The sequence below is a fragment of the Oreochromis aureus genome, linkage group 4 (genome assembly GCF_013358895.1).
Source record: "Oreochromis aureus strain Israel breed Guangdong linkage group 4, ZZ_aureus, whole genome shotgun sequence".
Taxonomy (NCBI): Eukaryota; Metazoa; Chordata; class Actinopteri; order Cichliformes; family Cichlidae; genus Oreochromis; species Oreochromis aureus.
Window position 1 is genome coordinate 8,342,024 of NC_052945.1, and position 20,529 is coordinate 8,362,552.

General features: G+C 37.4%; 1 protein-coding gene across 1 annotated transcript; it reads left to right on the plus strand.

The window, feature by feature from the left end:
- Window positions 1-232: 232 nt before the first annotated feature.
- LOC116330953 (alpha-2,8-sialyltransferase 8F-like) lies at window positions 233-19,594 on the plus strand. The gene is made up of 12 exons (XM_039611338.1): window positions 233-354; window positions 2,366-2,440; window positions 2,555-2,629; window positions 3,732-3,864; window positions 6,684-6,796; window positions 6,885-6,977; window positions 11,703-11,777; window positions 11,913-11,987; window positions 12,697-12,841; window positions 16,162-16,274; window positions 16,358-16,450; window positions 16,950-19,594. Exons 1-12 carry the CDS (start codon window positions 266-268, stop codon window positions 17,425-17,427), a joined length of 1,557 nt encoding a protein of 518 aa, XP_039467272.1. The 5' UTR covers window positions 233-265; the 3' UTR covers window positions 17,428-19,594.
- Window positions 19,595-20,529: the final 935 nt, after the last annotated feature.

The window sequence follows — 20,529 nt, forward strand, 5'->3', positions numbered from 1 at the left end:
TATCCCATAAAACACACACAGAGATATGAAAAGGGGAGGTATGAGTGAGATAAAGCTGTGGAAAGGCATGAGGCAAAGGATGAACAGTCTTGACAGACAGAGGAGGAACTGCTGCTTTAAAGGAGAGCAGCTTGAGGAGTAGTGAGGAAATCTGAGCACACAGGCAGGAAGACAGAGCAGACTGAACAGAGAGAGGGGGTGTTTCGGAAGTTAAAGCAGGACACAGAAAGAAACAATCATAAACTGGTTAACAGGAGGAATTAACATGAGAGTACAGCTCCTCTCTTTGTTGAACTTATTCCTCTTTATTGGGAGTCTTCTCGCCATTCTCATCTGCTACAAATTTGATGACAGGTGAGTGTGTAACTACTTTTATGGCTGTGGATAAAAGAGGCCTATATTGAAAAACATATTACTATAATTACTTGATTAAAACTAGCAGTAACTGTAGTAAATATCAAAGTATTCCATTATCATCCAATTTACTTAATGTATCAAGTAATTTGATGACGCAGGGTTTTATATTTTAACCTTTTACTAAAGAGGGGAAAAAAAAGAATAGCAAAAACAACAGTGAACTTTTCAAAGCAAATAAGTAAATTATAAATCGACTTGAACTTGTCAACTTAATTTTACAAACAACACATTTAAATTATTTTATATATTATTATGCATAATTACTTGCTATTGTACTTCATGGTTAATTTGTAAAAATGAAATTGATAATGACTTTGTTACTTGTACATTACATGTAGAAGTAACTCTTTATGAACTTTGATAAATAAAATTATCAGACAAATTTACGGGAGAAAAAATATTGACTAATAAAGTTGTTGAAAATGGAAAAACCAAAACATGAAAAGGTTGAATTTTTTGATACAATTCTTGAATAAATCGACTTGGTTACATTCTATCACTGAAACTAATGCTTTCATTTTAAAACAAGCATTGTGGTAAGTGGATTTGAAGGTTATATAGGTGAGAAAATTAATCAATGTGAGATTCATTATTTATTTATTTTATTTTATTCTGGACAGAATTAGTCCATTAACCCTTCCATGCATGAATTATGACAACCTCAATCCAGATTTTTTTCTTAAGTATTTTTATTCATCTTTAGGCATGAAAAAAAGATTTTTGAAGTTCATTTTTTTAAACATGTAATTTTCATAGAGTTTTTCATATGTCCACTTAGGTGGACAACATATTGAATAGCTGTCCACTGTAGTGTGCACTATGTGTGAAAGGGTTAAGGTCATTAAAAGAAAAACAACAAAGACAAAACTGGCAAAGCATACAGACTTTTATTCCAGTGTTAATAAAAACTTGACATATACCTTGTGTAACCATCTGTTTAAACTGCCAAAGCTCTTACTATTGAATTTCTTGACTCATTCATGAATTTGTACATACAGATCCTCAGTAAGGCATGAAGGGTTGGGATGTTACTTGTGACAAATATTTGACTTGCAGATGTCCATCTTGGAAGTCTAATGAAAATTCTAAAAGCAATTTAAAAAGCTACCTGTAACTTTTTCATTATGGCCTGACTATAATTACAACACAAATGAGCCATGTTGAAAGAGGTACAACGGGCTTAAAAATTGGCCATTTTAATGCTCTGTGTGCACATGTCAAATTTATGAGCCAACACATTAGCTTGCATGTATAACTTACAGCAGTTGTTTCACATCATTATCATCACAAAGATCACTTCTTAAGATATGACCTAAAGATTTTATTTATGACCTAAAGATTACATTCTGTCACGGCTGCCGGGGCAAGCCGTGTGGTTTTTGTGGAGAAAAAGACCCAAAATGCAGGCAAAGGCCGTGATGCGAGTGATCGTATATTTACAAAGTACCTTAAACAGAAAATGAGGAGTGAAAAGCTACCAAATCCTGAAAACATGACACAAGTGCTGACACACGACACAGCGAGCACAGCAGCCCACCAACTCACGCAGAAAACACCAGTAACACAGACAAACCCACAGTGAGCACAGACTGACACCCACTATATATACACACACAAGGTAATAGGAAATGACACACAGGAGGGAAGCACAGCTGATCCTAATTCACATGATGACAGGGAAACGTAAGCTGAACACAGTGAAGTCACACATGGATCTACAAAGTAAAACAGGAGGTTCCCAGACAGTTTAACAGAATACAAAATCAGAATAAAACTAAAACGTGAGAAAATACTACTACTAATAATAATCACACAACGCTAATTCACCGACCCAGGACCATTACGCAGTCTTTTTTTCCACTTCTTTTCCACTTTCCACTAATTCATTTACTCTGAAAAATGTGATTTTTATGTGTATTCTTCATATCTTTTACATTATTCACTACAGCAATATGGAACCTTACCGACCACCTCGTCAAAAAAAAGGTACTCCAAAGCCGTCGGATATTTCCAAAAGCTCCAAGTAAGACTGTTGTCTTAACTACTCGTTAAGATCCCCATGTTTATGGTGTCACCAAATTCAGTCATGCAAGCAGTTCAGATTTTATTCTCCTAACACTGTCATGTTATGTTACAGAGTATACATTGACAAAATAGCAAAGCATTATTCTAAACCCTGGAAGAAGCAGGAGGAGAATTACCAAAGAATGAGGTAAGGATTTTGAGGCTGTTTTTTATGTTCTGTTTTGTTTTTTAAATAAAAAATATATCACCTAAAGACAAAGAAAGCATATCTGTGTCTGGGTGTCAGAATTTTTTTATGTTCAAATGTGGATTCAAAGAGTAACAAACAAAAAATGAGCCTTAATTCAAAGCCAGTATTAAAAGTTCAGTAAGGAACAGTATATCTGTGAAGGTTCTCAGTCATCCAGGTCATCGTAGTCTAAGGAGCTTGGAAAGAAAAGTGTCTGGACTTCTTTAAGTTGCTTGAAGACGTTTCACCTCTCAACCGAGAAGCTTCTTCAGTTCAAACATTTGAAGACTCCTGAATCAAGCAACAAAGAAGTCCACACGCTTTTCTTCCCAAGCTGATTAGACCAGTAAGGAACAGGTTACAGAAACCCAAGGGCACAAAAAACTAAATGAAATAACAAGGCACAGAAACTAGAGGGAAACTAACTCTATGAAAATATGGAAAACAACTACAACAACCAGACTAATATTTATTGTTTAGGGAAGTGGAGACAGATGGGGAATGAGGCACAGCTAAAAGTAATCAAAACAGTGACGAGAAGAAGGTGAAACTCAAAGGAAGATACAAGAGAACTATCAAATTAAAATGTGAAAATAACAAAGAGCCCAACTAAATATGCAGAAAAACTGAGGATGCTAGAATATAACTCAAGACATAAACCCAGATATAAAACACAAACATTTAAAGACTTTATAAGAACAGTAAAGAACACAGAAACAAGATTCAAGACCTAAAACAACAGAATGTTGGAAAAAGTTAAACAGAAACCTAAATCCAGATACAGAACTTTCTTTTAGTGTAGGGAACTCAAGTTTAAGGAAAACAGTTTTGGTTTTGGAACTAAAACACTCTAGTTTTTCACTACATTCTGATGGAATTTTGTAAAATGGGCAGAACACTTAATTATTTGTGTATGTAGAGATGAATTCCCCCCACTTACTTTTGTTTGCCAAAACATGATTTCTCATCAGATCAGTTTCGCAGCTACAACTCACCTAATCAAAAATCGCCTTAGGTAACTATCCAGGCAGTGTGAACAAATTATGGTGTTGTTTTCTAGATTACAGCTGAAAATCAGTTGCAATGGGTCCAGAAATGGTATTCTTACCCAGGAGAACACTCCAATGGGAACAAAGCTTATTCATCAAACGACCATGCAGGTGACTCCAGAGATTTTCAAGACTTTTATAAAGGTATACAGTTTGTCATTTTTTAATAAACGAAGTTGAATAAATGATTGTTTGATGTCTGGATTCTCTATCATATGTCATTGTTTACAATGTAATGTAAACAATAACCTTACAATAATGACAATAACTTTAAATATTGCACTTTATATAATGCTCTATTGATACTTATTACACTATTACACCAATATCAATTATAATATCAAATTATAGGTTGATTAGGTATTTAATAAATAAATTAGCCTCTAGCTTAACATGGTAGCAAAATACAACCACCAATGACTGTCAATCCTGCCTCTAAATATAAATGTGTAAACACAATGTGGCCCTAAAAATAATGAGTTTTTTACAAAAAGTCTTCCCTTTTTGAAAGAGATGATATCTGATGGCAAAATTAAAAAGGGATAGATCAGGTCCTACATCACATTGTAATGTCACATGAGAAGTGGGCTACTGGAACAAGAAGGCATAAGTGAACGGATGAGAATAAGGGCCTGTTGGAATGCTAATATGCATGTTTTCCCAACAGAAGGGGTTACATGAAGAGTATGTGAGACCTATGGACTCTGTGATACCCAACATCTAGACCAGGGGTGTCGGACTCCAGGCCTCGAGGGCCAGTGTCCTGCAGGTTTTAGATCTCACCCTGGGTCAGCACACCTGAATAAAATGATTAGTTCATTACCAGGCCTCTGGAGAACTTCAAGACATGTTGAGGAGGTCATTTAGCCATTTAAATCAGCTGTGTTGGATCAAGGACACATCTAAAACCTGCAGGACACCGGCCCTCGAGGCCTGGAGTTCGACACATGTGATCTAGACTAACATCGAAACAACTAGTAACTCACTGTTCCAACATCCACAAGAGGGAACTGCTATCAAAACTAGAGATTGACAAGGTACAACACAAATGCTTGGATCCCCAGTCTCTGAGACTGGGTACCAAGTCCCAAGAAGACCTGGGTACAAAATAAACAGCCACAGCAGCAGTACCCTCATGGAGAAGGAAACTGGAGGCCAAGATCAAGGCACAGAGTGACTTTAGCCAACTATCAAACTGCAGAAAGGTGTGATGAAGAAAGCGGTGCCCCAGAAGTACAGCAAACTGCCCGTACCTTCGAAACTGTCAAGTAAAGACTCACAGCCTTGGCTAGCCATGTGAAGAGGTATACTTAAGAGGGCAGGGAAATAAACCAGCTGTTCTCCACTAAACCATCCAAGGTGTACTCTTATTGGTAGGGAAACAATATGAGAACAGCCCCATCAAGACAGGAGATGGTACAATACTCGAATAGCAAATGGGAGAAGGACCAAATACGTAACAACAATGCTCATTGACTAGTGAATAGAATAACTATTTATTGTCATTGTATCAGCTATTCTTATAGCTTAATCTTTTTGTTTAATTCTTGTAAAATTTTATACATCAAACAAAAGTATTTTTAGAGCTATTTGCTTTGATTTATGAGCTGAACAATGATACCAGTAACTGACCTCTGCAATACAGCTGGCTAAACAGGTCTTACATTATTACAAGTATAAAGAACAAGCTTTTATCTCACCTAAGCAATACTTTGATGCTGCAGGTAAATTACCTTTGCAGCAAAGCACTGCTGCCCAAACTTGTCCCTAATTAGATACAAAAAAGTTACATAGTTTCATTTTAATTACTGTAGACTAATTAAAAATATCTAGACTCTATGAACATTTCATTAATTACACCTTGTTAGAACCAGTCTGGACCCTTGTTTGCGTTCTCTGAGCCACATTCATGGCATAAATTCTACAAATTGATGGAAACTAGATTTTGGTCCATATTCATGTGATAGCTAGGTGTAGCAGGTCTGGAGGCTGACTGCGTGGAAAGCGAGGGTGGTGCATGCAAAGCTCTACAGTTGATGGCCTGGAAAATGGCCAGTGATGATGTGGTGTGGTAGATGAGTGTAGACATGCAGGCCGAGCAGGACGTGGACAGGAAGACAGTGAAGATGGAGCTGGGCCAGACAGTGCAACGACCTCTGGGGTGAAACGAACTAACCTAAACAAAGGATATTAATAATCAAAAAACACAAACACGGAGTCTCTGGACCATGACAGTTGAAAGTAGCCGACAGGAGACAGGTACTCTGTAGTCATAAAAGAACGATCAGAACAGGCTATGTCTTTCAGTTCTTCTTTTATGTATGTATTCTTCTATGACCTTTTACATCAGCACAACATTTTTGGCTCGAGGAATTGCTGCTCTTTTCTCTTTTTGAGAGCATTCTCTGTAATCCTTAGAGACTGTCACTTTCAAAGTCTCTTAAGTCACCTTCCTTCCCCATTCTGATGCGTGGTTTGAACTTAAGCTTGAAAATCTGTGTTATCAAGCAACAGAACAGGTGCACCTATTTTTTTTCACTGTTACTTATAACAATGCAATACACAGAAGGTATAACTAACCAATCAAGGGAAACATGTTGAATGAAAATGGTTGACAGTAACCAGAGATGAAATGAACCTTAATCTTGTACATTAGCAAAAAAAAAAGAAAATTTTAATAAAAAATAAATAAATAAAATATTTGCAGATGATCTTTTTCTTCTTTTAAAACTAGTCTTAGACTTTAAGACATATCAATTTTTAAACAGCAAAAAGGCCTGTGTCCAAATATACAGTTTTTCTTTTGCACTCTTAGCACCTATATAAAGATGGGTTTTGTAACATAGGTGCTCTCAAAGTTAGGTCATGCTCTTTTCTAGTGCAAAAGAAAATGTTGACTTTGGACAATCCTTCCCAGACAAGTTTTCTTTCTAATGCTCCTGATCTCCTGATATGAATTCCAGGAGAATCCTTTCTCTGATAAAACGTTGGACACCTGTTCAGTTGTTGGGAATGGTGGGATCCTGGGGAACAGTGGCTGTGGGAAAATGATCGATTCAGCAGACTTTGTTATCAGGTGAGAAAGGTATCCAGAAGACTGAAAACCTGATAATAAACTTAATCAACAAATTCTTGTGGAATATTCACAAAATGCTCTTTTTCAGGTGTAACCTAGCTCCTTTAGAAACGGAATTTGAGAAGGACGTTGGCTCGAAGACTGACCTTGTGACAGCAAACCCGAGTATCCTCAATATCAAGTAAGCAGCAAAATTTATTTTTCTTACATTAAAAATGTATTTTGTCGTGTTGCTTCACATCAGCAGTTTATTTGCAGGTACCAAGCTTTGATGGGTCTTCGCCGTCCATTTGTGGACAGCCTACGAAAGTACGGCAGCTCTCTGCTCCTCCTTCCTGCCTTCTCTGCTAGTATAAATACTGCTGTGTGTCTGCGGGCTGTGCACACCATAGAGGACTTTAAAAGCCCTATTCAACCTGTTTTCCTCAACCCTCAGTACCTTGACAGTCTGGCCCAATTCTGGCGCTCTGAAGGCCTGAAAGAAAGGCGGCTCAGCACTGGATTAATTATGGTTACTTTGGCACTGGAATTATGTAAAAATGTGCACCTGTATGGATTCTGGCCCTTTGGTAATCACCCATATGGCCTCTATACCCTGACTAACCACTACTATGATGACAGACCAGTTAATAAGTATGTCCACTCAATGCCAGCTGAGTTTGACCAGTTGTTGCGGATGCACAGTCAAGGCGTGCTCAGGCTTCACTTGGGTGACTGTAAAACAGGTGACAACTAATTCTCGGGGACAGATGAGAAAACAGAAGCAATACCATTTCTGTGGCCTTGTCCAAATGTCTCCACTTGAGACTTGGCACAGTCGGTCAGACAAGTACTGTTTTCCTGGGAGGGGCAGTGGCCTGAATTTAATTATTTATGTGGGTGAGGGAATACTTTTGGTAATATAATGTATAAGTGACAAAACTTGGTCATTCTTGGTGTGTTAATTCAAAAAAAAAATTAATGTTATTGAATGTGTGCGTGATATATATTTTTTTAATGAAAAGCACAATATGGGAGGGAAAATTACATTCAGGTTAGAAAAGAAAGAAAAAAACACAGGTCTTTCAAAATGAACTGCTCATTGGTTTCCATTTTTGGAACCGTTTTAAAGTTTTAAAGTTGACAAAAATGAAAAACAAAACAAAAAACCCTTTGATTGTTTATATGTTTGTATTGCAGGTCTGTTTTTATTTGCAAATGTCTTTTTACATGATGTATTACTTAATATAGTTTCTTAAAATTTTTAAGGCAACTTTGACCTTGAGCTTGTTTGTCATCCAGGGCCCCAAACCCCTTTCCTTCACCTGTACATAGTGGTACTCGGTGTGAGAAAATAAACTAACTGATCTCTGTGATTCTAGTCTGCGTCTGAGTCCCTCCTGAGCCTGTGACACTATCATTGCATGATGTGCAGAGTCACCTTAAAAAACTTTGATGAAAAAACAAGAACGGACAAAAGAAGTGGCAGGCCTAAAATATTATCTACAGCAGATGAACTAACACAGGACCTGAGAGCTTTATCTGGTCTTTCAGTTGATCCATCTACTGTTTACTGAAACATTAACAGCAATGGTCTCAGTGGAATGGTTGCTATCAAGATCCCATTCTTAAGTAACGCAGAGAGAAAATGCGAAGGTGAGCCAGAATACACAAAGACCTTGATGGACTGAATATCTGTGGAAATTTGAGCAAATAGTTGATCAATAATATTTGTTTTGGGAGGCATCTGTTTCAAAAGTTTATGTCCAAGATCCAGATTACAAAGAGCAGTAACAATGTGCAGGTATGTTATGTGTGCAACAGTGACAACACAGTGATGAAGAAATGCTGCCACAAAGTGGACACATACATGTACTGATATGTGACATGCTTATAGAATTTAATTTTAAGTAAAATTTAAGATTAATTTTGAGTTTAAAATATTAATACATTATCAGATATGCAGTAGCAGTTTTTGATATGGGGACATGGGCGGTTGCCCAGGGTGGCATCCTGGTGGGGGCTGCATCACGGGCATCGGCAAAAAAAAAAGTTGCTCGTACTCATGCTGCCCCGACATGATCCCAGCGCATTTTTGGGATGGCATAGGCACCGATCGGTTTTCTATTGCCCATTCGCTGGGAGTAAGGGTGCCCTCTGTTTACGAGGGAGGCACAGAGAGGAGAGGGCAAAGCGGTGGGGGATTCTCTGGCTGGCTGGAGCGGCACCCAATAACCAACTTGCAAAATAAAACAAAATAAAAACAAACCAACAAACTCGGAAACACCAGACATTATAATACAGAATAATACAGATTTATAATCTGCACCAATGTTTTTTTGAAATTCTATATGCCAAAAGTGAGCGCAAGAGCCCTCGGGAGTGGGGGGGGGGGATTTAATTCTGCTAACACTATTCTTTTGGCAACAGAGAGTAAGTAAATTATCAGTTCCCACTTCTCTCATTTTTCCAGCTGTTAGTTACTTAGTTAGAGAAACACCAGCTGAAAGTTTTTGTGTGTTCATACACATTTGGTTGCTATTAAGAGTTCCTCTGATTGGAAGCATGGCCTTGACCCTTGACTTTCCTCTGCACACAATAGGTTTACAGAATATTTCCTAGCACACCCTCACACTGATTCATACTTTGTAGTGATCGTCAATGAGGAAAAAAGAAAACACAAAGTGAAACCAAACAGAAAGAGAATGAAGGAGGGAGGAGGGAGTGATGAGTGCTTAAAACAGCAGGTGGACATGAGGCAAAGGATTCATAGTCTTCATTGAGCTGGCATGTATGAGTTTATGAGTGTGTGTGTGTCTGAAGTACTGTGAGGTAGAGCAATCTGAGCAGGAGTGGGGAAAAACTGAAAACCTGGGCACTGGGATAGGGCAGATAAAAAAAAAGTGTTGTGAAAGGTAAAAGCAGGAGAAGGAGGAAGAGGGAGAGAGAAAATTTGGACAGACTGAAGGGTAAGACTAACAGTAGGGGAGCAGTATGAGGGGACAGCATGTAAAGTCTTTCTTCTCTTTCATGATCACTCTCCTGGGTTTGGGGACCCTGATAACCACTCTCATCTGGTACAAGTTGGACAGCAAGTAAGTACATAAGTACCTTTGTGCCTAGAGAGCAAAAACTAAAGAGGCTGTTGAAGAAGTATTATAATAAACATATTATTATTAAATTAATCAAAGTTCCTGAAAGTGAAGCTAAAGTGTCAAAGGTAAAGCACTTCTTCAGTGTTTCTGTTGTGATGTTTCTGGATGAAATCAAACTTTTTATGAGCCTGGAAAAACTACCCCATGTCCAGAAAGAAATAATAAATTTATCAGCATATTATTTGTTGTTAAAGTACATACACCTTCAGAAGTAAATTTATCACCCATATTCCTCAAATATAGTCTACAAATTCAAATTCAAAACCTCCAAATTTGGAGATACATTGTTTTCATTCTATAACAAGACCAGGTTACTCACATCTGAAGCTATCAAAAATTCAGGATTCTGTGCTAGGAAATAACCCAAATACTATCAAATTAATATTGAATTAATTCAGATTAATTACACTAAATATATTAAACTTTCTCAGAAAAAATACTAACTCTAAATACCAACCAATATATATATATATTATTGCAGTTGACCAACATGACAAATCTGGATTAAGTGTGTATTTGGTGACACCTTCTGCATACGTGGCTCGACAAATAACATGTTGGTGGGGAGGTGTCTTATTTGTGTACTCAGTGTTTCATGTCATCAGTGTTATCTGATCACACCATCTTGTCAATGTTAAAAGATATTGCTTAATGGGTTTTGCATATCCCATCTCTCTCTCTCTTTGAGTTTGACTGATGTTATATGTTTTTTTCAGACTAAAAAGTTATATATTAGCACATGTATATGTTTTCACAGTCACTTCAAGCATTCAATATATATTAAACACAATCAGAATCAAAATAAATAAGATAAACACTACTTTATGGTTCTTTTTTTGTATGGAAGGACATTTTTCCATTTCTTCACTACGTCACTCTCGCCATTAAATAGCAGTAAACCATCCTGTTGTCTTTATTAACGCCTTCTTTAAATTTAATGTGCAGCTGAAAAATCTGCAACAACTGTGTGATGCAATCATGAAAATGTGGATCAAACCTTGTGACGAAGGCTTTGCAGACCTTGTTGAATCTGAGACATAAAGAATTAAGGTAGTTTTGAAGGCAAGGTGTACCTAATTAAATATTCTAGGTACAAACAGGATACAGTTAACAAGGTAACGATCATGGAAGCATTCCCCATGCCGATGTATATCCTTGCCAAAAGATGCATTTTGTACTGCTCCCAGATTTTTTTGTAAACTTTAGATCCAGAAAGTTTGTCTTTGAAAGAGATTTCCAGACTATAATTTTTTAAAGAAAATTCAAGGCATCTACTGAAGACTTGCAAGTTGGGATTTGAGGATTAAGAATCTCAAATTATGAATTCAAACTGCATATCTTTATGCAGGCTGGATGGACCCAGAATGACCCGTTCCTCCCACATCCCAACTCTCTTTTCTAAATTATCCCAAAGTTTTCAGACCAGATTAGTTGGGAAAAGGTAGAATATTTCCCTCTCTGAAAAATGTAATATAATTATCAAGTCATACAAACAGAAAAAAAGAAGAAAAGCACAACAATGTTGAATTTCAAACAGCACTTTGACATCATGCTCTTCCATGTACAGTCAACCGACAACAATGAAGAAATACTGTTGTAATATGTTATCTTACCTGTTGTGCCTGTTGTGAATTGTTGTTGCTGAAGTGGTCTTCAAATCTTCCTCTTATGCACTGCCTCGGCCACTCTGATACCTCTTTTCAGATCAGATCTAGCTGCACTATCTGCATTTTTCAACTGTCTGATCTGTCAAAAAATATTTTCTTTTGCAGTCATGAGGAACCTCACCGACCACCTCCTCAAAAGAAACATGCTCCAACGCTGTCAGAAATTTGCAAAGGCTGCAAGTGAGAGAAAACATAATTTGTCACACAGTTTCCCTGAGAAACCTCTTTGTTTATTCATCATCATAAATATAGTCATGCCAGCTGCACAGGTATGATTCTGCTGACTGTGTTTGGATGTGTGTGTGTGTGTCACAGGGAAATCATTGACAAAGTACATCAGCGTTACAATCAAACCTGGAAGAAGAATGAGAAAAATCACTTAAAATTCAGGTAAGGACCACATTTCAAACGCTTAATATTTCTTCTATGAAGAATACAAAATAGAAGTAAAAAGATTACCAAATATAGCAAACAGGAGCCTAGTCATGCGTATGAGATATAATGTTATGATATTCAGTATATCAACCTGACGTTTTGAGCTGGATAAAACATTCTCAGGAGTTGCGTTTGTCTTTGTTGCTTACAGCTGTTGGAGACAACAGTCGCAGTGGTGGTGGGACCTAATCTAAACCCTAAAAAATAAAATGAGAAAAAGAAATCCAGTAACATATGGGGTTAACCTTTTTTCTGTTATCATTTTTACAGTAAAATTGGAGCTAATTGTTTTGTTGATTGCTCCTTTTTCCATCTTCCTTTGTTTAACTATGGATTTTAACTATCCTAACAAGATAGTGTTGGATGGTTAAGATCAAACAAGAGGTGAGCAAATAACTCACCTTTTGTTTGCTCACCCTTCCCTGTCCTTACACATTATCTCTCTCCGTTGACTGTTAGCCGCATTCAGATCTTTCCATTGAACAGGATAAGAATAAAAAAATATTGTTCCTTGCCATGACGTTCAGAAAGAGATTAATGACCTTTTCTTTTGTTGGCAATAACTACTAACATAAGTTAAACATGCAGCTACATCAGAAACTTATGAACCAGCTCATCTGGTAAATAGTCAGCCAATGTTAACTAAGTGTTTGTTGTTTCTCAGAGACAATCTGAGAGTTAGGTGCAATGGCTTTGACAACGCCATTATTACTCAGAACAATACTCCTCTAGGATCGAATATTGTTTACAGTGGGGAAAAGAAGAGGACTCTTCAGGTGAAATTGGACTTTTTCGACTTGTTTTCGAAGGTAGGTTCATTTTCATTCATGGAAACTCTGTATATGCTGCTTCTTTGATATCTTCTTTGTTTCTCATGTGTTTTATTTGACCACAGTGATTATTTTGCCACTTTTCATTATGTATTTCTTTTTGTATCTTTTACTGAACTCTATCTCTTGCTTCTGAAATTAGCTTTTTTAGGTAATTTTGTTTGTGCTGTTCTAACCTGAAAAGGTGTGAACAGTATTTTTGTCTCATTTGATTTTCTTGGGTTCTACATGAGTATATGTTATATAGTATTTATAACTAAAAGCATAACACAGAATCTGCATTATTAAGGGTTTTTAATGACATCCTTCTGGCATTTGGTTCTCGTAACCACAATGGTCTGGTCTTGCTTGACCCAACTGCTGACTTTGACCCAGTAGACCACAATATTCTAATTTCTCGATTAAATGATGTAGTGGGTATTGGTGCCACTGCACTTAATTGGTTTTGGTCTTATTTGGCAAATAGAACTGTCTCTGTCAGCCTTCTCGGTTCTGAATCATCTTCTGCTTTTCTGTCTTGCGGTGTCACACAGGGCTCAATTTTAGGGCCCCTGCTGTTTTTATTATATTTATTGCCTCTGGGTTCCATCCTTAGAAGGCATGGAATCACTTTTCATTGTTATGCTGATGACTGCCAAATTTATTTGCCACTAAAGCAGAAGGATGGCATCGCCATAAAACCTCTCTTAACATGCCTAGATGACATTTAAGCTTGGTTGGCTTTAAACTTTTTAAATTTTAATGAAACGAAAACAGATGTTGGTGTTTGGACCCAGTGGTCCCTGTGAGTCCTGCTCTGTTAATTTGGGACCCTTGGAAGTTTATTTTAAACATGTTATTACTGACCTTGGTTTTAAGTTGGACAGTGATTTTAAATTGGACGGTCAAATGAAGTCCAGTTTTTATCATTTAAGTACTGGCAAGAGTGAAATCTTTTCTTTTTAGTCAGCACCTCGAAACAGTGACCCATGCTTTTATTTCTTCCCGTCTGGACTACTGTAACTCACTTTATGTGGGGGTCAGTCAGTCGCTGCTCTCACATCTGCAGGTGGTTCAAAATGCTGCTTCACGACCTCTAACAGGAACTCCTAAAAGAGAGCATATAACCCCTGTGCTGGCCTCAATGCACTTGCTGCCTATGTCTTTTACAGTTAACTTTAAAATTCTTATTGTTTGTTTTAAATGCTTTCACAATCTTGCCCTGTGGCTCCTAAATTATGGAATAACTTGCCCTTGCACAAACACCTGATCATCTGCAGACGAACGGTTTACTTGAAGAGTTTCAGTCAAGTTTCAGAGCCCATCACAGCACAGAAACAGCTTTAGTGAAGGTTACAAAAGATCCTCTTATGGCCTCTGACAGTGGACTCATCTCTGTGCTTGTCCTGCTAAACCTCAGTGCAGCATCGACCAGCGTTGACCACAATAATTTATTACACTATTAATATCGCAGGAATGAAAGGTACTATGATCTAGTGCTATATAAATAACACTGAATTGAAAATTGATTAGTATATATGTGAGCAGTCTCTAGTCACATAATGGAAACGCAAGCAGTTGGAAGGGAGATGTCCTTCTAGGAATTCTATGATTAATCTATTAAAATTACATAGAAGTAGGTGCTGGTTTATGGAATTCACCATGTTCCCCCACCAAATTTGAATACATTTACAAGAATGGGTCAGTTTGTTGGAAGATGTAATTATATAGTGCAAAAAAAGGTGGCGAAGGGAAACTGTAGGTGTTTGTGTGCATCGGCGTAACTTTGTGCTGAACATTAGGGGGGTCAAGATCTCTGTCTAAATAAATAAATAAATCTGGGTAAATTCCCAGATGATTAAACATGCAACTATTTTGCTGGTAGACAAATAACAAATCAACAGCCTATTTATGCAAGATAATTCATAATTTTATTGGGGCGGGGGGACATCAAGTAAGTACAAAACTACGGGGTGGGGGGTCATAGCCCCGCCAACCCCCCTGGAAATTACGCCCCTGTTTGTGTGTCATAGAGAGACATTTAAATTTCTGCCTGCCCTCATTGTTGTTGTCGCTGTCACTCACTGTCATCCGCAGAAGCGAGCTTCATTGATGGTTGAGGTAGACAGTGGTCTGATAAACTACACAATAGGGAAAAACTCAGGGGCACATCCAGTCCAGAGTCACTTTGCTATCTGAGTTTACTCGCTAGAGATAAACAGTGACTACAAATTTTTAGAAGACTTGGGGGGTAAAAACATAGAGTGCTGCAAAATATTTCACTGACTCTATATGTTTTTTCTTTACTGATTTATTAAGTGTTCGTGTATTATTCAAATATGTTAAAATATACGAAGATTTTTACACAAACAGTAGAAGAAATATGCCACCTGGACATTATGGGGTGCAGGCTGATTTTAATGTTTGCGATGTCTCTGGGCTGTTTGTTGTATAGCAGCCATCATAGCAAGGATTATGCACTCGAACTTGGAGGGATAAGAAAACAGAATTAAAGTGACTGCAATCTGCAATTTACTGACATCTAGCATTGAAATTTTTTCAACCTCAAAATCAAAATGGTTATGAAAGTGAAAGGAACATTCTACAGGCTCAATAACAACATACATTTTTATGATGAACCATTTTCTGTATCAATTTATAGCTTCACAGAAAGAAAGTCAAATATAATTAATCATTTGTGATTATACATATATAATTATAGAGATTTTGTAGTGTAGTCTGCCTCAAGCCTGAAACTTGACTGGTCTGCAGAGCCATAGAAGAGAGAAACTGACTGAAAATCTGTACCATTAATATATTTACGCAAAATTGTTATAAAAAGCCTGGAGCTTTTTGCATTTCTGCTAAAAAGGCCAAACAGCTTAAGTATGATCTTATTTGGAAATGCCTAATATCGGAGCATATCCCAATTGATACACTGTCCATTAGAGGAGCTATTCTATTTATAAGACACTGTATTTATATAGTCTGTCTCAGCTCTATTTACTTGTGTGGGCAATTCATTTTCCAAAAGAGAAAAAAACACACAATAAACAAAGTTATTTGTCATTTTTTTAATCATTTCTAATAAGTATGACTATATTTATATACACTTTGGGATCATTGTTCTTTGGGATATAATATTCCCATGGTTATAATCTATAAAAATGACAGACCTATCCTTAGCAATAACAGGCATAAAAAGCATCAGAGTATAAAACTAGAATAAAATGTCTTTTTAAAATCCTTTTTTCTTCAACATGTGACATCAGCAACAATGTAAATGTTTTTTTATAATGCCTTATCTTTCGCTATTCCAGGAGAATCCTTTATCAAATAAGAAATTGGACACTTGTTCGGTTGTTGGGAATGGTGGGATCCTATCTGACAGTGGCTGTGGAAAAATGATTGATTCAGCTGACTTTGTTATCAGGTGAGAAAAGTGTCCAATGTAGACCAAATTCAGAGTGGAAATTCCATGTAACCATTTCTGTGTCTACTTTTTTGTTTGTTCAGGTGCAACTTACCTCCTTTGGAAAATGGATATGAGAAAGATGTTGGCATCAAAACTGGCCTTGTGACAGCAAACCCAACCATCTTCTTTAATAAGTGAGCAAGAAAATGAATCCTTGTCACTAGGAATGGGAACTGATAAGAATTAAGTGATTCTGATTCTATTATCAGAATCACTTTCCAATTCGATTCCTTATCGAGTCTTATTGAGGCTCATTGGGTTCTCATTGTTTTCACGTTAAGTCACCATTGCCACTAAGCAGCATATCAAAGACATTACATTCAGCAACTTACTTCCATGCTGTGTGGTCAAATGTGTGTATATGTTGTAGGTATTTCCCAATAAGAATAAGAATAAGAATAATGAAGTTAGTATAAATGAAATGTCTAAATCCACACTGTAGGTCACACCGCTATTTTTCTTCTCTGGCACATGAACTTAAAACATCTGATAACACAAGTACAACAAACGTGACTTATAGGCAAGCACTGGCAACTAGTTCTCGTAGAGAACCGGCTCTCGATTCCCATCCCTACTTGTCACCTCACGTTATTTATGTGTTGTTGCTCAAAGTCAGCTGTTTCTTTCGCACAGGTATGGCTCGCTGGCTGGACGTCGCCTTCCATTTGTGGAGAGTCTTCGCAAGTACGGCAACTCTCTACTGCTCCTTCCTGCCTTCTCCTTTGGCATGAATACTGCTGTGTGTCAGCGGGCTGCATATACAATACAGGACTTTAAAAGCCCTATTCAACCTGTTTTCTTCAACCCTCAGTACCTTGACAGTCTGGCCCAATTCTGGCGCTCTGAAGGCCTGAAAGAAGCGCGGCTCAGCACTGGATTAATTATGGTTAGCATGGCCCTGGAATTGTGTGAAAATGTGCATCTGTATGGATTCTGGCCCTTCAGTAATCACCCATATGGCCTCTATACCCTGACTAACCACTACTATGATGACGTACCACCTAAAACGGTTTTCCACTCAATGCCGGCTGAGTTTGACCACTTGTTGCAGCTTCACACTGAAGGGGTACTCAGGCTTCACCTAGGAGACTGTAAATCAGATGAAAAATAGTTCCCAGGGATAGACAACAGCACAGAAGCAAAGCACAGAAGCAAGTACCTCTGCTATAGCCTCAGGATGAAACTTTATCACAAATATCTCTCACCCTGTATTCTGAAATACCTCGATTACATGAAGATCCATCCATCCTTTCTCTTGATTTTTAGACAGAAAACTCTAACGCACACAATAGGGACTATTTTGACAATTTCTTAAAAAATGTAACCACGAAAAGTACTTTGGTACCAGCAGAAGATAAATGTATAGTGCCTGATTAAAGTGCAAAAATAATATCACACAACTACCACATTTGTCCGATTTTAAGTGAGATTCATGCTTTGTGTTTAATCTGCACCACAGGTACTGTACAGCATAACTTCAAACCTCCCTGAAACCCAGTGCCATAATTCAGTAACTGGACCTGCACTTCCATAGAATCGTAATTAAACACTGAGTGGATGCAGTCTACAATGACTGTGATTGGCCCGATCAGTGCTGTCACTTCCTAAGCATTTCTAGCTACTTCTTTTACTGCTGCCATTTTCTAAATTGACTGGAAGGGAATGGATGAACTTGAATAGAGAACTTTGCTGGCCACTTTCATAAGCTACACCCTAGTCTCTGTATAGATTCAGTGCACAATTACAAATTACACATAATTTTCACTAACATTTCTACATGTGATGCAGGCAAGAGGCAATGGTTTGTGTCCATTTATCTTTGTATTGGTCCTTTGCAAAACAATTTTTAAAGTCCCAGTGCTGCTGAATTTCTGACCATTACTGCTCGCTCCCGTTTCTGTCACTTTGACCAGTCCCACAGTATTTCTGTCCAACCACACTCTAAGTTTATTCAAATTCAGCAAAAGTCTCAAAGTTTTGGCCTTGATTTGTCTGTTGCAATGTTTATCCTTGACCAACATTTTTCTGTTGATCCAGGAATAACACAGGCATGTGGATATCAGATACATGTGTTGGCAGGGCAGTGCGGGTTAGGTGTATTCTGGTCATACTGGTACTGTTCATGGCTGTTCGTTGTTGTTTCATAAACAGTATGAGATGAGAGGGAAAATTAAGTGAACGTGAATAAATACTTATCAAAAATTTTTGGAACAGTGGATGCGGTGACATTCACTTGTGGGTAGTAATTTCAGAGTCCAAAGTATTTGGAGCAATCAACCATTTAAATGTTATAGTGTAGTCAATGCCAAGTATTTAGTTTGTCTAAACACATGTGTAAAGATGAGAAACTTGACATATGTTAAAGAAGATAGCACTTGCAATGTTCAAATCCAAACAAAAGCCATCACGTGGTTTATAAAATGCTGACATCTGTGTAAAAACATATATTATTTATTCATTTTTTATATATTGAGATGGTTTGGGCAGAGGTGGAATAGTGCATACATTACACAAAGCATGTTGAATATAGAGCTGCCAGGTAGCAGAAGAAAAGTAAGAGCACAGAGAAGATTCATGTATGTAGTGAAGGAGGACATGCAGAGGGTTCATATGAGAAGGGCACTAGAGATAGAGTGAGATGGAGGCAGATGATCCAGTGTGGTGACCCCTAAAGGAAGCAGCCAAAAGAAGGAGATATTCACGAATCTATGTATGTTGTTCATTAATGTTACAACAGACACACACACACACACACAGACACACACACACTGCGAACTACTCTACTCCTGGAAAAAATTACTCAGCCAATTGTAAGTCATCGATCATACTGACTGTACATGATACAAAGGGTGCTATGTACTTTTATAAAACAAACAAAATCTGTCCCAAGACCACCAGCATACTTTCTGGAGCTGACATTTGTGGAGTCAGCATATGTCCCAGCAGTGGCCATCAACAGCCTTTTCATTGCTATCACTCAGAGAATGGACTTTGTTAAACTGTGATAAATATGACATTGTCTCTAACAAGTACTGACTGACTACTATCTCCTTACAGTAGGTGTGGATATTTGTCTTGACATACTGGCAGAGAATCAGTATGTTTGCTGGTCTGACTATTTCATTATAATCAAACCATTGTTCCAGTAATCAAGATTAGTGAGTTTGTGAACCCTCATTTCCTCATTCATAGTTATCACTCCATGACTATGTGGACTGTAAAGCAGCTGTCACACTGTTTGCCAGCTTCCCTGCACTGGAAACACTTACTGTAAGTTACTGTAGTAATGACAATAAAAATAAAATAAAATTAAAAAAACATCCATGTAAAGCTTGATGGTCACTGATCACTGATCACTCAGTTGTTGTGTTGTAACTGGTCACACTAATAGAAAGATGTCTCTCATGGTTGGGGTTTGGAGTTAATGTGAATATTTGAGTGAAGTTAAGGTTGAAATGATTTCACAATTCTAAATCTAAATCAGTCTCAGTGGGTCTACTCATAACTGGATCCACCTGAGGGTATCACAGGTTTGATAATGGACCATCATATTATGTATGGGCCGACTTGCACTGCAAGATGTATGCAAAACAGATTAGTATTGTGGATTCAGATCCAGATCATTCCCAGATTTAGATTCTCCTGGACCCATCTCTATCTGCCTTTGGCTCCTGGGGGTTGTTTAGTGTAAAGAAACTAACACGAACAAGCAACATCTGCTGCTTGTTTCATGTCTTGATTTTTCCTTTAATGTTTTGACATGGCATTACGTCAATCTGATGTGTCATTTATATAGTCATGTTATGTTTTATAAACAGGGACCTGTTCTCCCTATTGGTTTACTTATTTGGCCACTTAAGTATGTTTGTCCTGTGCTAAAGCTAAGCAATTTGTACAAGGTCATCTCTAATAACAAAAAGACCTTTAAAATATGGAAGTCTTTTAGCTTTAAATAATTAAGAAGAATAAGACGGATAAACTTCATAATCTCATATAGGAAATTTGTCTTGAACAAATACCCCCAGCTAGATTCACGGAATAAAAACCAGCATAAAAATTCAGTAAATAAATAAATAAATAGATTTTAAAAAATGATCAGTTAATGTATTTCCCATAATAAAACTCCAGCCAACATCCAAGTTTTATGATCCTCATAAATTTAAGAATAAGAATAAGAATAACTTTATTTATCCCGAGGGAAATTCTTTTGTCA